This window comes from Salvia miltiorrhiza, chromosome 8 (genome assembly GCF_028751815.1).
Source record: "Salvia miltiorrhiza cultivar Shanhuang (shh) chromosome 8, IMPLAD_Smil_shh, whole genome shotgun sequence".
In the NCBI taxonomy this organism is placed as follows: Eukaryota; Viridiplantae; Streptophyta; class Magnoliopsida; order Lamiales; family Lamiaceae; genus Salvia; species Salvia miltiorrhiza.
This window is the reverse complement of record NC_080394.1, coordinates 47,275,594-47,293,424: the sequence shown is the minus strand read 5'-3', so window position 1 is coordinate 47,293,424 and position 17,831 is coordinate 47,275,594. Positions and strand designations below refer to the sequence as shown.

The 17,831-nt window shown below is 39.7% G+C and overlaps 2 protein-coding genes and 1 long non-coding RNA gene across 3 annotated transcripts; all 3 read right to left on the bottom strand.

Annotated features, from left to right (window-relative positions):
* Positions 1-1,321: 1,321 nt before the first annotated feature.
* Positions 1,322-3,820, bottom strand: LOC130996900 (uncharacterized). The gene is made up of 3 exons (XR_009092875.1): positions 3,539-3,820; positions 2,106-2,166; positions 1,322-1,528 (listed from the first exon to the last, which is right to left on the bottom strand). It is a non-coding gene; the product is annotated as an uncharacterized LOC130996900 (long non-coding RNA).
* An 8,770-nt stretch (positions 3,821-12,590) lies between these two features.
* LOC130996868 (protein ALP1-like) lies at positions 12,591-14,088 on the bottom strand. The gene has a single exon (XM_057922137.1). It carries the CDS (start codon positions 14,038-14,040, stop codon positions 12,724-12,726), a length of 1,317 nt encoding a protein of 438 aa, XP_057778120.1. The 5' UTR covers positions 14,041-14,088; the 3' UTR covers positions 12,591-12,723.
* Positions 14,089-15,678: 1,590 nt separating this feature from the next.
* LOC130998565 (uncharacterized) lies at positions 15,679-16,494 on the bottom strand. The gene has a single exon (XM_057923981.1). It carries the CDS (start codon positions 16,492-16,494, stop codon positions 15,679-15,681), a length of 816 nt encoding a protein of 271 aa, XP_057779964.1.
* Between the last annotated feature and the right edge of the window lie 1,337 nt (positions 16,495-17,831).

The window sequence follows — 17,831 nt, the reverse complement described above, 5'->3', positions numbered from 1 at the left end:
CTCCGTGTCTCTAGCTGTCCCCTGGGGTCGTGAAGGTCCTGGTGCGAATGGATCAACATCAGCCATAGCAATCTCGCCCTCTCCAACCGTAGGGAGGGGAGGAACAGGGAGGGTCTCACGGATGGGGCTCATCAGCTGCTCGATGGTATCGATGGCCTCAGTGGTGTCTATGGTCATAGGGGTAACCAAGATATCAATAGGAGAAATCTCCTCCTCGGGCAGAGTGCCCTGAGGAAGTGAAGGAATAGGGTCATCAATCGGCTGGAAGCTAAGGAGGTCTAGTCCCAATGCCATAAAAGGATCCTCAGTCTCAAGAAGACCCTGAGGCTGACTCTCTGCCTCACCCTCTCGGGTGTCACTCTCCATCAGGTAAAAGTAGGGTGGGTTCGCATACATCACGAACCGGCTCAACAGAATGGTTAGGTACTCCGGGAATCGCGCCTCAAAACCTCCCGGTGCCAACGGGCTATAGAAGTCTGGGGCGATGAAAAGACACCAAGCCTGCCAGTGGGGTGGCATCCTATATGGCAGTATCTGCATGGCCAGCTGAGCCGTGACTCCATGGTCTACGGCGTCAATCCACCTGTGGTGGAAGCGTGCTAAGAACTCTCCAATAGTCTCGTGGTGCTCCAAAGTACAGTCATAGAAAGCCTGTACTATGTCGAATGCGTCTGCCATGCTAGAATAACAACTCGTGTTACTAAGTCAAGAATGACTTACTCGTTTATTACTCAATAACATACTCGTTTGTCGGTGTTCCTCTAGGATTCTCGTAGTGCATCGGTATCAATATTGATTCCAATAAAAAATTTCCACCATCTTACTTATCCAGTCAATCAAAACCAGATATCAATAATATTGCATCATGTACTAATCATGCTTCTTTCTCAACTTATAAATATCATCAACTTATCAATTGCATATCTCATGCTCATAAGTAACTTTAAACTTTAACTTGCATACCTCGTCAAGCTGGCGGAGATGGGGTGTTGGCTCTTGTCAGTGACATAGCTCTTTTAGTCTAAGACTCTAGCTTAGACTCAATCAAAAAAAAAGACTCTATAAGAGATTATACTCAGAGCAGACGAGCTGCTCTGATACCACTCTGTCGCAGCCCGATATAGCCAGTGATAGCGTATACCAAGTATCGTACGACTAATAAAAGAAATAGTGAAAGAAATAGGAATACATCTTGTTTTAGCGGAAGCAATTGCAAACTTTACTCATTTTAAAGAAGGATTTCAAGACCAAAATAATTACTAGCTTGGGTAAACATGATTAAGCCATTGAAACTTAGCAAGGGTCCGAGAAGTATTTCCCTTAAGGGATATTACAGACATAAGCAAATTAAATAAAGAGTTTCATCAGAGTTATGCAGCGAGATGCGTTACTATATGTGTGAAGACATATAGCAGGGAGTTCAAATTCTTATAGAGTCAAAGCTTATAAGGATAAATATGAGACATAGGAAAGACACAGCCAACTGACAATTCCAACAGCTTTCACCCATCCTCGCGCCAAGCCAGACCTGCATATTTAGAAATACATGCAGGGCTGAGTACCAAAAAGCACTCAGTGGACTCATGCCGGAAATAATTGAAATGTTGCTCTTAGAGCTATATGTCAATCTTGCCCTTTTCAATGCATCAACAGGATTTAACTGAGATTAAAAATACCTGTTCATGTTTTTCTGTCATAAACTCATTTGCATCATCATAATAATATCATTAGTCTGCAGACATTAAATATTCACGGTATGTGCCAACTATGAGAACTCATATAATATATATATAAGGTGAAGAGAAGGAGGCCTCCTTCAAATCACCGTGACCGGCCGACTAGAGACGGCTCACGATCACCTCTGCGCACAAAACCTTTACTGTCATATAAATCAGTCAAAGGCCGATATCTTGCATCATGATCATAATCATGTCTTTCATAGAGGCAACATACCATATCTCATTCTCATCAATAATAAATATGGCAAGTTGACAATTTTCATAATACTCATCAATAATGCTTCAACATGCTTCATTTTCATAAGAATTTGCATTTGAACTTATTATCATGGTAGCTAGCCATAATAGAGTTAGAATAAAGCCCACCTGTCTCAGGAGTCGATGACACAACGCTCGGGGTCGTACTAACGCCGGCTGTCACTCGAACCTTTAGTGGCGCACGTGGTTTAGATTGCCATGTGACAAAATAAACTCTAGTTAGAATTCATCTAACTAATATCTCAATACTTATACTTGCATCAATGCTTAATCTCATCTTATAACTTCTCCACTATTTACCCAATTGGACCTCCCAATTTAATCGGATATCTTATCCAATTAAAAGACTCTCAATCCTAGGTAAATAGCATTCATAAAAATCACATAGTCATTCATGCTTCAAATAAACAAATATTTCACATAATAATATAAATGAATTATCTCAATAGTCAAATGACTTAAAAGTCATTGTATGAACTTGAAATCTTTTTCCTTGTAGGGAAATTCTCAAATATTCATGTAAGCCTTGAAAAATATTTATAAAACTTTCTAGTAGCATTTTCATGCCATATCATGGTGTATAATTCCACCAAAGCTCTTTAAAAATTCTTAACACAAAATCAAGGTAAAATTTTCGGACACTACCAGTTTAACATTCTGTTCTGTCTCAACTTTAACGAATAAACTGCTTTAACTCAGGAACCTCCTGGATTCGAGACTTATACCGATGAAAACCTCTTTGAGTCAAGTTTCGTTTAAAAAAAAGTAGAGTGAAAAACTCCAAGTGGTTTAAGAGATATGGGTGTTTTCCCACAGTCTACCAGATTCGGCAGTTTTGCACGACTGGAAGCTAGGATTTTTAAAAACTAGTAAACGTTGGCCAAAGGGTTTGAAATTTTACAAGAATCTGTATAACACATGTATATTTCTACCATAAAAATTTGGGAGGCTTAATAGTTTTGGAGGTCACTGAAAAGTGTGACTATAGGGACTGCCTTTCTAAATTTCCGGCGGAAATGCGCAGTAACACATTTATATTTTAAAAAGGTAGTAAACGACGTCCAAATGACTTGAAATTTTACCAGCGTCCTCAAGACACATATATCTACACTCTATAAAATTTTGAAGATTTTTGGACGAGGGAAACCTCGTCGACTGATCAGTCCAGAACGTAAGAAAACTTCTCAAAATGGTTGAAATTATCACATATGCACATATCATCATAGATCTATACTTTCATCACCATTCTCATGCATTTTCACACTAATAACTCATCATGCTTCAATTATCATAACATATAACTCTCTCAAGGGTTTTCAAGAACTATCTTCCATTCTCATGCATCTACATGAAGAAGGGTATGAGCATATGAAAAGTAGTGAAAGTTTTGAAGGAGTTCATAACACTTTCTTTCACCAACATTTTCGAAAATCACAAGAGTAGAGAGGGGACTATCATGCTTCAATATGCTTCAATATACATGCCTATATATCATGAATATATATATATATATAACATAAGAGGAGGATTGAGGTTGCTACCAACAAGATCAATGGAGGTGGAGTAGAGGATGATGCGTAGTATGCTTGGAGCTTGAGCTTGAAGATGAACACTTTAAGAAACCTTAGTTCTTACTATATTTGGTGGAACAAAAAAGAAAGTAAGGTGAAGTGAAGAGGGGAGGGGCTGCGAAAATAAAGAAGAAGAAGAGAGGGAGGGAAATGAGAGAGAGGTGTGCATGTGCTTGTGAGCTTAAAGTGTGTAGGAATGTGTTGGCTAGTAGATTAGCCTTTTAGGTGCATGTGATCTTCAATTATGGGAAAGAGAAGAATAATGTGGGAGAGTGGGGAGGGAGTGTTGCGTGAGGGTGAGAGAGTGAGAGAGAAAGAGAGATGCATCTATATCTATATATATATATATACTTGAATAATTATAACCTTATTTAGTATGTGGGAAAATATATTTATTCATGTGAGGAAATTTTTTCTCAATTATGATGATATAACTAATATCATAATAACAATGCATCAATAAATCATATGTGAATATTCTACCAAGTAAAATATTTATATCACATAGACATTTTAATAAAAATATAGGGCGAAGATAGGTTTCTCAATAAGAGAATTTATAAGACTCGAGAAAATAATATCGCCTCCTATTAAACTCTAAAAATTTCTTATCTCATTTATTCGCCCACGTGCATAATTCCTCTAGCTACTATTTAAAACTCAATTTAAATTCAAGCTAGGGCACAAATAGCTTCTCAAAACACGGGGTGTTACATAGATAAAGTAATTTCGTTTTACAGTCTCTGTGGATACGATACTCTGCTTGCTATTTCTGTGCTACGATTACACCGTGTTAGTTGCGGTATTTTTGTTGCTAATAAAATAGTGATCAACTTTTTGGCGCCGTTGCCGGGGACTGTTTAGATTTTGCTTTAATATTTCCAATAGGACTTTATAGTACTGCAAGTTTTTTTTGTTTTTATTTTTCTTTTCTAACTTTTATAAGTTGTGTTTCTGTAGGTTGCATATGAACACAAGATCTCACGGGAATCCTCTCTTTGAGTTTGACCCTGAAATCAACAAGACCTTGCGCAATCTAAAGAAGCAGAACGATCAAGTTGAGACAGAAACGATGGCTACTCCAGAGCAAATCCAAATTCGAGCTCTGCAAGAGCAGTTGAAGAAGCTGCTTGATGCACAGGAGACGAGAGAGGCTCAGAAACAACCAGCCATCAATGGAGCGTTCATACCACAGTATGTGTACCAGGAGCCCCCACGAGTGAACGTTAACAACTTTGAGCTGAAAACGGGTTTGATCACGATGGTCCAACAGAGCCAATATGGTGGACAAGCGATTGGAGACCCTAATGCGCACCTGGCGCATTTCCTGGAGCTATGTAGCACGGTGAAGATGAATGGTGTCCCTGATGACATTATCCGTCTTCGTCTTTTTCCCTTTTCACTGCGGGATAAGGCGAAGTCGTGGTATCATACGCTACAGCTGGGAAATAATATCGTGTGGGAAGATTTGGCTCATGCATTCCTACGCAAGTTCCATCCGCCTGGCCTTACATTGAAGTTGAAGATGGACATCGTGCAGTTTCAGCAGTACGATGGAGAAAAGCTAGCGGAGACTTGGGAACGGTATCAGGAGAAGCTCAGAAAGTGCCCAAGCCATGGATTTGATGAAGGCACGCTAGTGATAATGTTCTACAATGCCTGCGGGGAGCGTACAAGGATGCACATGGATACAGCTGCAAGTGGCTCTCTACTTCATAAGAGCAGTTCTGATGCATGGAACATTATTGATAGTATGGCTTCCACAAGCTACCAATGGCCATCTGAGCGAATACAATTGAAGAAGGTTGCAGCTGCTTCCAGTTCTGATCCTATTGCAGCAATGGTTACTCAACAAGCAGCAATGGCTACACAACAGACAGCAATGGCTACACAGCTGGCAGAGTTGACTACAAAACTTGCTGAGTTGAATGTTGGACGTCCTGAGCAAGCTGTGATAGATCTGTCAGTTATGGAAGATGTCAATTATGTGAATGGCAGAAATTATGGGAATTTCCAGCGAGGACAGCCAGGAATGTATGGCAGAAATCAACAATTTCAGCAGGGTCAGCAGCAGTTTCAGCCAGGAGCGCGCCCGCATCCTAACCTTTCTTACGGTAATCCAAACAATGCTTTGCAGCCTCCACCTGGATTTTCTGTGTCTAGCGGAGGAGTTATAAATGAGCCGAAGAAGGTATCAATGGAGGATATGATGCAGCAGATGTTAATGAAGATGACTGGGATGGAGACAACTGTTAGTTCAAGGATGACTAATTTGGAGTCTCAGGTGGTAAATATTGGGAACAATTTTTCAGCACTGTCCAAGCAAGTGCAGATTTTGGAGACTCAAGTTGGTCAGATGGCCAACCAAGCAGCTGCACAGCACAAGCCAGGCCAATTTCCTAGCAACACTCAGTTCAATCCGAAGATCCAACATCAACAGCCTCAGCAAAATCAGCAATGTCATTCCATCCGGGTGGTTGATAATTTAGTTGAGGATGAAGGTAATTCTGTTTCTCCTCCTCTTCCATTCCCGAGGCCAAGATTAGATGAGCAAAGCTCCAAATTTTTGGAGACATTTAAGAAGCTGGCTGTGAATATTCCTTCCATGGAGATCTTGAGAAACAAGCCAAATGAGGTGCAAATTGTGAAGGCTGTGATGGAAAAGAAGAGTGCATTCAATGAATTTGAGGAGGTGCTCGCAGTGAAGGAGTATCAATTGCCTCCAAAGAGAGAAGATCCGGGCAGCTTCAATATTTCTGTGAAGATTGGAAAGTCATTGTTTGAGAAAGTGATGTGTGACACCGGAGCAAGCATAAATGTCATGCCTCTCAAAGTGTATAGGAAGTTGCAACTGGGGGATTTGAAGCCAATTAACAAGACAATTCAGCTTATTGATAAGTCTTGCTCTAAACCTCTAGGAGTAGCGGAAGATGTGCTTGTGAAAGTGAGTGATTTTTTCTTCCCAGTCGACTTTGTAGTGTTGGATATTCCGGAGGATCCAAAGATGCCTTTGCTATTAGGAAGACCTTTCCTTGCCACATGTGGAGCAAAGCTAGATATGCAAAGGGGGACGATGACATTGGGAGCCTATGGGGAAACTGTGATTTTCAAGAAACCTCCACCAAAGGAAGTTCCCCAGAATGAAGTGATAAATTTGGCTGACAGTTTTCTAGCAAATTCGGAGAATGAAGAGGTTGAGAAGAATGAACTGCCCAAGTATGAAGCCAAGAAAAAAACTCCAAAGCCAAAAGAAGTGCTGACTTTTGAGATGTGTTTGTTTTTGGAGCATGATGGGGGGTCTTTGAAAACCCATACCCCCAAGAAGAAGAAAGTGAAATTTCGGATTTTTCGGAACAAGAATGAGAAGGGGGCAATGCTTGTGGAGGATGTTCGAGCCAAGAGAAGTGTTTTAGTGGATTGGGCACCCAAGAGTAGAAAAGCTTTCCAATGGTTAGAGTGCTGTTTCCGACCTCCATGAGTTTTTGAGGTATCGTCGAGCTCTAGACGTTAAATTAAGCACTTGTTGGGAGGTAATCCAACTATTTTTCTTTGTTTTGTTTTTCTTTCTTTTAGTTTCGTTTTGTTTCTTTTTGTTTTGTTGTTTCGTTTTGGGGTTTTAGTGCAGTGTTGAGCTTGGAAGATGCGGGAACTCGTGCCTTGTTCATACCACCACCATGGAGCATGTATTTCTGTGAGTAGTGACACACATATCATCATCCTCCAAACTTATTTTCGAACTTATGTTCTGTAATAAGTTTGGGGGAGGGGGGTGAGAGTAGATATGTGTATCACTTTTATCTTTTTGTTAGCTTTATTGTTTTATCTTGCTTGGTTGGTGGTATGTGTTTGTTTTGTTTTTTGAGATGATTATTGCTCCATTAGATTTCTGGTGAGATGCCAATGATGATTTCTATGAAAAAAAATATTGGACTTTGATTTTCTTTGATGATTTAAGTATAATTGGAACTAATTTGCATAATTCTAGAGTGATTTTGACCTTGACTTTTGGACGTTGAATAAACCTGTGAGGATTTGAGCCATAACTGTTTATCATACACAGTTTATTCTTTGTTGTGAGTTTTGTCATGCATGTGGTGATCTTCTAGAACTTGCCATGGTTTCTGTGTCGAGGTTGCAGTTGTGCTCAGGATTAGGAGATGATTTTAGGCCATCTTTTGTTAGCCACAATTTTTCCAAACACTATCCTTGAAAAAAAAAATTATCCTTTGTTATCCACTTTGAGCCTATTTAGCTTTTTATTCTTTAGCCGGATGATAGGGGGTGATGAAGTATATGGGGATCTTTGTGTGGTGAATATCATAGTGGGTCATGAAAAAAGAAGGGATGACATTGTGCTACTATTTACTCTTATAAGCTCTAGAAAGTTGTGAAAAGAAAAAAAAAATTGTCGAGGAAGAAAAAAAAAGAAAAAAGAAAAAAAAAAAAAAGTGTGAAGTCGAGTGTACTTTGAGATATTTGTTAGAAAATCGACTTTTTGCTTGTTGGAAATAAATGGAGAGCATAAAAGAGTGTTTAGTTCTGTTTTGTGATGATTAAATCCCTTGAGTTGTGTTGATTATGGTGATATAGTTGGGTGGAAGATGGAATTTATTCCATAATTGCTTTGTGAAGTTATAAGGTTGGTGTTCTTAATTTATTTGAGTCACTTAGCCTATATTTCCCTACCTTAACCAATGTCCCTACATTATAACCCAAAGAAAAAGACCTTTCTGATCTTAGTCCTGATACACTTTTAGCGATGGAGATTGTAGACGATTGGCAAGCCTATGGTAAGAGATCTGCATTGCATTGAATTCGATGAGAGCATACACGTCCTATATATTCCATCAAATTGAGAGTTGAGTGATACACATACCTTGTGAGATTCAATTGTTTGGAATGTCAAGGTTGATTTTGCTATAGGATGTGTTTATTGGTGAATTTTGTGCTTAATTATTGAGGATTTGAGAATTCTATCATTCTTTATTATTCGGAGGCATCGATGAGCTAGATTTCTTACCTATTCGTGTTATTGATTGTGTTCTTCTCATTATTCGAGGACGAACAATGGCTTAAGTTTGGGGAAGTTGATAACACTCATGTTTCCATTGTTTTTAGTGTTCATATGATGTCTATTTTATAGGAAATTGAGTGTTTGATAATTGTTTTGTGCTTAAATTGTTTTATTGTGAAATATGTTACTTTCTCGTACTTTGATGAATTTTACAGAAATATGGAGTTGGAATTTGGACTGTTGATCTTAATGAAAGTTGTAGTTCGTCTCGATACGAGTTCGTAGGCGCAAACGGATCATCAATCGGAGTTGGGACGAGGAAGATATGGCCGAAACAAGAAAGTCGCGCACAGCAGTGAATAGTGCCCGACGGGAATTTCCGAATTTTCGGAAATTTGCGGGATTTTCGGATTTTATCAGTATTTTCGAGCTCTACACTGTATTTATCTCCTGTGCCTATATATAGGTCCTTTCCCTGACCTATTAGACACATCTTTCACATCTCTTTACCTCTCTTTATTTCTTTTCTTCTTCTTTTTATTTTTAGACTTAGAATTTTATTGCTTCCATACATTAGCTTTATTTTTCCTGCAAGATTTCAGCTGTCATATTCAATATTCATTCCGGGTTTTATTTAATTCAGTTTTTATTATTGCTTTCTTTTTAATTATGCTTTTGTTTTATTTTGCTATGTCTGGCTAGTTTCTTTTTCTGATTCTAGGGTTTGTAAATAGTTAATTAGATTTATGTAATTTATTTGTTAATACCTTTGTGCCTTCCAGCTTATGATTCATAATTCCTGGTGCTTAATTTCTTGTGAATTATCTGATCAATAGTTTGCATGTTTAGCTATTCGGTTTGAGACCTAGCGGAGATAACTGTTTAGCGGATTCAGGAATGTATGATATGATTTTAACCTTGAGACCTAGCGGAGATAGGTGGATCATAGGGAGCTATTCTTAAGAGCTATTGGGAGTTAGTAGATTTTCTTGAGACCTAACGGAGATAGATAATTTACTAATCTACGATCGTTGCTGCTCTAGCGAGAGTGATTGATTAATTAAGTGATCTCTCATCATAACTGGATTAAAATTGGTTAATAGGATTAATAGATTTATTATGTGGATTTAGTTAATGAATTTACTACCCTAGGATCAGTTGTCTTTTAATATTCGATTTTTCCTACGTGTTTTTAATTATTGTTATTTGCGTTTTAGTTTAAGTTAATTAAACCTTCCTGCTTTCGTTTACCTACATACTGTGAGAGTTTGTTTAGGAGATAGATAAAGTAATTTCGTTTTACAGTCTCTGTGGATACGATACTCTGCTTGCTATTTCTGTGCTACGATTACACCGTGTTAGTTGCGGTATTTTTGTTGCTAATAAAATAGTGATCAGCAGCGCACGGTGCCGAAGCGCCCGTGCGCGCGCGGCCCTCGGCGCCGCGGCTGCCCGTGCCACACCGTTTCCGTGGCAACCTCCTTACACCTTCCTCGTCGTTGATTCGTCGTCATCCTCGTTTCGTTCCTCAGTTTTACAGATTTACAACGGAAAAACAAATACAATTGAAAACCTAATCTAACCACGGATTTTCTCGTGGTGAAAAACGATTACAACGTCCAACGACGTATTCCACGAATCAACGAATCACGAAGAACAACAGCAGTTAAAACCAACGCACATTATTAATCGTACATAAATTAATAATAGAGCCAAGAAATTAATCATGGGCTCTGATACCAATTGAAGGAATATTAAATTGAATTAATACTCGATTGCCCGATGATCGTTTCTTGGATTATTATTAATTCATCATACAACGATTAAATCCTAACATGCTCCTATGAATTTAACAGCTGCACATAGGTGTTAGGAAAACTTACTTGAGAATCGGATGCACAAACTGTTGATGATCGCGTTGAAAGAATCTGACTCCAGCTCTGATCTTCTCGACTGTATCCCGCTCAATTCCCAACGTTGGATGGACAACGAGCTATGGAAATTCCCAAGACAGAATGGCCACACACGTTTCCTGCGCCTCCCTCTGCTCTCGAAACCCTAATTTTTATCAGTGTATTTTCCTGAGAGCTGACAGTTGTATTTAATAATACAGAAAAGAAGAGGAGGCGCCAATCTCTACGTGAGGGCCGAAAATCTGTCTTCTTGGGCTTAGAGACATTGGGCCAGCCCAGGGACCAGATACAAGGAATAAAGATGGGCCTCAAATAAATTAATTTATCTATGGTCAGCCCAGACCATAATTAATTTATAAATATCAGTTCATTCCACTAGAGAACCGATACTGACTTACCCCTTTATTGCCGGTGATGAGTCGGGGCTTGTATTTAGACTTATTAAATCTCCGTATTTAAAATATCTGACTTCCATTAATTAATTAGAGCTCTGACAGCTTAAATTAATTAATCTCTTAATAATTCTTTAAGCAGTACCACTCAAACTTTATTATTACGCCTGAACTTAATCAACCTGCAGGGTTTAGCGTAATAAACCTTATTGAGCTCCTTAAGGGGATGTCATTATCCTATACCGGATACGGGTACTAATACAGATAATCAAATATCATATATTAACCGCTATCACCCAAGATACAGAGTACTCGAGTTAGTATATAACTTTCACCCATAGTAAGTCAAAGTGATATACGAATTAATATATATATCTGAATACTTATTAGTATTAAGATTTATAAATCACCGAGATCTTTATTCTTCACTTAAGTCAGATAGAAGAATACATCTCAAACTGTGGTCCTATCAATACGTAATGACGTACCAGTATAGACAAGTAGCCAAGACAAACTATTTCCATCTATACTGCTGCCTAAACCAATAACTTGTCCTAGAGTTATTTCGGTTGTGATCATATTATATCTCTTAAGGTTATTCCAATTATATGGTCTTCTGTGATCTACAACACACCATATAATCTACTTATACAGAGATAAAGAACATGCATATGCAATCATGAACACAATCAGATAGGAGATAAGAAAAGTGAAAACAGGAATCATTGTATACAAGCATAAAGTTCTTGCTTTCAGTATACAAATCCAACAGTACACCGACTTGGAGCCAAATTCAATTGACAGCTGGGAGCAACTGGAGCATGAATTCCTCAACCGTTTCTACAGCACTAGAAGAACTGTCAGCATGATAGAACTCACAAGCTAGCGTCAATTTAAAGAAGAGCCAATTATTGACTATATTAATCGGTGGAGAAACCTTTGCCTCAATTGCAAGGATCGGTTGTCTGAGTCATCTGCTATCGAAATGTGTATCCAAGGAATGCACTGGGGATTGCATATATTCTGCGAGGAATCCAGCCAAAAACATTTGAGGAATTGGCCACTAGAGCTCATGATATGGAGTTGAGCATGATGGCAAGCGGGATCGAAAGACCACCCATCCGAGATCGCAAATTTAAGCCAGAATTCAAGAAATGAAGCAAACCATCCGATGAAGCACCAAAGAAGGAGTCTATGGCAGTGAAAACAACTTCCGTGAAATTTCTAAAGAAAGAAGCTAATCAAGAAGGCAACCAGGACACTCCACGAGACAATCAGAACTCTTCCCGAGACTTGGGGCAAAGAAGACCTACCTTGAAAGAAATGCAACAAAAATAATATCCATTCTTAGGCCATCCACTATGGTGCTACCCATAGTGGATGCCACATGTGTGCCACCTCATCTACTACCTCCTTTTTCAACTACCCCATATTTTCTCCACTATAGCACTACCTCACTTTTAACTATTCATGGACCCCACTATCATTATTACTTTACCACCATATATATATATATATATATATATATATATATATATATATTTGTGTATTTAATTTTGTATTATATTTTATTTTAATAAAATTAATATGATTATATGATTAAATTAATTTATTTAAATAATATAATTTAATTATATGAATAAATTAATTTATTTGAATGATAACATAGAATTTTAAAATTAATATAATTATGCTAACAAAAATTAAAATTCAAACGCACATTTTATTGAAAATTAATTGCTTACAACACACAACTAAAATTAAAAACACAAATACACACAACATCTTAATTTAAATACCAAATGATGACAAACTCAAAAAAAATTAATTATGACACTAATCATCGCCGAATCGCGCCCACACGTGCTCAACCAGATCGGATCGAAGTTGGTGATGTATTGTTTTGTCACGTACTCTAGCACCCCTTTTGAGGTACTCGTTGAATCCTCCTACCGAACCACGATTTATTTCCCCTGCAATATTGTTGCTCGACGTGCTTGGTTCGTCTTCAACCCATTGGCTTGTCATTTCCCCTTCATCTTCAATTATCATATTATATAAAATAATGCAAGCATACATAATGTCAGTGATGTTTTCTTTATACCAGAAGCGACTCGGACCTCTAATAATTGCCCAACGAGCTTGGAGAACCCCAAATGCACGTTCTACATCCTTCCTCGCAGCTTCTTGCATTTCCTTGAACTTCCTTCTTTTTGGATCTTGAGGATGTTGGAAGCTCTTAACAAAAGTTGCCCACTCAGGATATATACCGTCTGTTAAGTAGTATCCATGGGCATATTGCACGCCATTTACTGTGAATGGGATGGAAGGCGCTTGCCCTTGTAGAACGTCGTTGAATAGTGTAGACTGATTAAGCACGTTTATATCATTGTTGGACCCTGCAACTCCAAAAAAAGCATGCCAGATCCACAAATCTTGAGATGCAACCGCCTCAAGCATAATTGTTGGGACTCCATGATCGCCACGGGTGAATTGGCCTTTCCATGCTACTGGGCAATTTTTCCATGTCCAGTGCATACAATCAAGACTCCCGAGCATTCCAGGAAAGCCATGCCTCTGCTCGTGCATCTCCATCAAGCGCTGATAGTCATCAACGGTTGGCCGCCTCAAGTAGTGTCCATCGAAAACCTCAATAACACCTCGGCAGAAGTGGCGCAAGCACTCGTACCCTGTTGTTTCAGAAACCCGCAGGTACTCATCGTAGTGATCAACTGGGCCACCATATGCCAACTGTCTAACCGCATTCGTGCATTTTTGTAGTGGCGTGAAACCTTTCTTCCCTGTGGCATCGGGTCTTTGTTGAAACCATGTGTTGTGGGCTTCCAAAGCATTCACTATGCGAGTGAATAACTCTTTTCGCATCCGAAAATGCCGCCGAAATACATTGGGACCCAATGTTGGATTATCATCAAAATAATCCCGCATGAGTCGCTCGTGTGCTCCTTCCCGATCTCTTTGCACATATCTTCTCGTGTGAGGTGTGTTTGACGCTATTGCTCGAAGCACATGTTGATGGATACTATCATCCTCCATGTATTGGCGCATGTGCTCTTCCATAAAGGCTTCAGCTTCAGCTACAGCTGCAGATGCAACTGTTTCTTCAACATTGTTTTCAGAAGAAAATGAAGACATAAGTCGTTTGTTTTGATGTTATGAAGATATATATTGGATATGAGAGAATTGTTCTTCGTGGATGATGAGAATGAAGTATATGGTACATATATTTATAATAACTAAGAGGTAACCGTTGGAGAAGGCAACGGTTACTTTCTAAATTAATATGACCGTTGGAGAAGGCAACGGTTACTTTCTAAATTAATATGACCCTTCGAGAAGGCAACGGTTACTTTGGAAATTAATATGACCCTTCGAGATATCAACTATTATTGAAACAAGTACATTTTATTGAAAGATAAATTTAACGGTTACACACAACACAGTTACAGAATTAAAAACAAATCCTAGTGGATACAAGATAACACAACTAATTATCATTTTCCCATTTTTTCAGTATCTTCTCGCATTGTTTTTTGTGCAAGTAAAGCTGCATTTCTGTCATCCCTGATGTGTCCTTCATTACGAGTTCATACTCTTTTAGACGTTGCCTCTCCTCCTTCAGACGTTGTTCCTCCCTTTTAGAAGTTGTTCATTTTTTTATAAGCGTATTTTCTTCCATTATACGTATGTATTTTGCTGCATTTGTTTCATGCTCTTTTGCAACTTCACGCAATGCATCGAGGTCATCTTTTTTCCCCTTCCCCTTCTCCTTTCTCTTTGCCGCTTTATGCTGATGCAGCCCTGATGCAGCCCGAACAGAGCCAAGCTTTGAATCCCACGCCAGAGGAATCGAGCTCGCCAAGGACGCCAGCGGAATCAGCTCGCCAGCGGAGTCATCTCGCCAGTGGAGTCAGTTCGCCAGCGGACTCAAGCTCGCCAGCGGAGTCAGCTCGCCAGCGGAGTCATATCGCCAGCGGAGTCCTCCCGCCAGAGGAGTCATTTCTCCAGAGGAGTCCTCCCGCCAGAGGAATCCTCCCACCAGAGGAGTCCTTCCGCCAGAGGAATCCTCCCGCCAGAGGAATCCTTCCGCCAGAGGAATCCTTCCGCCAGAGGAATCCCGACTTTCCAGAATAGAGGAGCGGACGTGCAGAGCAGAGTGTACGGAGCTGGTTTTCTCACTAGGGTTTATTTTAGCTTGCTGATCAAGTTTCTTTTGTTTGCTTGTTTTTACGATTATGTCCTTCTTTTAAATTAGGGTTTTATTTTGCCTATATATATGGCGGCTGTATGGAACGATAAAAAAAAACTTTGATGATATATGAAATTTGTGAGATTATTCTCTCTTGAGAACTTCGAGTTCTTCCTGGATTTTACCCAAGCAAATCCAACCTATCGGCGGGTTCATCATCCCTCGTCGTGTGTCATTCAGCGTCTCCGAGTTGCTGCGTCAAATGCACGTTGGGGTCTAGGGATTCGTTCGCCTAGATCATTTCGTGGTGTAGATTCAGAGGTTTTGGGACTTCCATCTTCTATATGTCTTTAATTTTATCATATCATTCATCGTCTCCGAGTTACTGTATCAATCGTGCGTTGGGGTTTAGGGATCCGTTCTCTAGATCATTTCGTAGATTAGATTCAGGGGTTTTGAGATTATTCCACCCTTTTATCGTTATTTCAGATCTGCATCGTTTAAAAAATCTCATCGATCATTTCATTCTCACATCAGTTGGTATCACATCATTTCATTTCATTTCCGGTAATTGCCGGCGAAGATCATATCATATGCCCCATTGGGCGACTCGTGGGAGTTTCTTCAGCTGTAGAAGATGATGTGTAGGCGCCTCCTTCTGTATTTTTGGTTCTCTTGGATGCTTGAACATTTCCTTGCACCTCGGCAAACTTGGGAACTTCTTTCAACAGTTTCCAAACTCCAACATATTTAAAACCTTTTGTACCGTGATGCTGCTTGTATTCTGTTTGTGCCATCTCCATAATATCAGCATCATTTGCACCGCTCTTCCAAATGCTTGCAATCCTATTGTAACATTCAGAAAACCATTTCACCTGTTTCTGCATCTTGTAGAAATGAGCCTTCAGCACTCCAAACTTTCTGTTTGGAGTGTTGGCAGGGCGATTTTCATTGTAGGCTTTCGCAATGCGTTTCCACGTTTTGTCCATCTTTTGGTCGTTTCCAACAACTGAATCGATGCTAATATCGATGTAACATTGCGCAAGAACTTCACACTCCGCATCTGAATAAAACACCCGGCGCATGTTGGTATTCTCTTCGTCGTCGTCGGATGAAGGCTCAGCAGAGAGATTTATATTATCCAAACCTTGAACTGCCTTTCCTGATGATGGTGTGCCTCCATCAGTACCACTCCCATCTACACTGGTCCTCCTGGAAGAGTCAAAAAACATAAACCCCTGTGAAGGATATCCTTGTGGGGAAAATCCTGGAGGGGGATACCATTGCTGAGGATATCCGTATGGCTGAAATCCCTGAGATGGATGCACTTGGGATGAAAATTGAAATGAAGAGGCTGATTGACTCATGGGATTGTTGGGATATATTTGAGGATTAGACATATGTGGTCAAGAGAAATTTGGAGGGCGAATGCCGGAATTTTGAGAAGGATCGTTACAATTTTGTGAAGGAGAACTTGAATTTTGGGAAATTGAATTTGATCCATATGGATCAAACCAATTTGGAAATCCACTCATGATGTTTCTAAATTTTTTGGAGAAGAAGTAAATCTAAATTTGGGGTAAGAATCTTATGATACATGGAGATATATGTAGGGAAAAAAATTGAAACGTTACATATGCTGCTTTGTATCATCACGTCAAATACAGATGCTGCTTTGTATCATCACATCAAATACAGATGCTGCTTTGTATCATCACATCAAATACAAATTTATTTGTTTGGAGTTGGAAAATGGAAGGGAAACAAATAGGAAAAGGATGGGGAAAATGAAAAAAAAAAAAGGAAACGGACGAAAATGGAGAGAAAGAGGTGGGCCAGGCCGTGTGCGGCAATTCCAGGCGCTCCAGCTGTGCGCGAATTGGGCGACGAGAACTCAAACGCGCGTGTTTTCTTTTGCCTTGGGGGCCCACGGCTGAACTGCTACCAAGGTACTACCTTTGAAATTTTGCTACCCCAAATTCAGCCGCCCACTATGGTTCTCTCACCTCCATGTCAACAACTACCCACAATTTTTGAACCATAGTGGATGCTCTTAGACTCTGATGTTTCAGGAATTTTTGATGACCTGCTCAAAGAAAAGCTTATCGAGTTGCCAGAAATGAAGCGACCAAATGAAGCAGGGAGGACAGACGATCCAAGTTACTGCAAATACCATCATCTGGTTGGGCACCCCATACATGATTGCTTCATCTTCAAAGACAGGGTCATGCGATTAGCTCGAGAAGGAAAAATATCTCTTGAAGAAGACGCTGCTGCTGTAAATATGGTCTCCACCGACTTGAATGACATAATAGAAGGTGTTGGAGCTATGTATGATACATCCAATCAAGTAGATGAAGAACCTGAGCTAAATATGGATGAAGACGATGATGCATTGGCAATCACATTCTCCAATGAAGACTTGCAGCTTGGATCTGAACCTCATAACAGGCCATTGTTCGTGAGTTGTTATACACAAGAGCAGAAGGTCAATCGAATTCTCGTCGATGGAGGCTCGGCGGTCAATATTTTGCCACTAAGGACTTTGAAGCAATTGGGAATCCAAGTAGATGAGCAGTCAAACAGTCGATTGATGATCCAAGGTTTCAACCATGAAGGGCAAAGAGCTCTTGGAACTATAAGGCTGCGATTGCTGATGCAGGATATGGATTCGATAGCGTTGCTTCATGTTATCGATGCTAGGACGTCCTACAATATGCTTCTGGGTCGGCCATGG

Excerpts from the sequence above, each read along its gene's own strand:
- LOC130996868 (XM_057922137.1), bottom strand. The coding sequence starts at position 14,040 with ATGTCTTCATTTTCTTCTGAAAACAATGTTGAAGAAACAGTTGCATCT.
- LOC130998565 (XM_057923981.1), bottom strand. The coding sequence starts at position 16,494 with ATGTCTAATCCTCAAATATATCCCAACAATCCCATGAGTCAATCAGCC.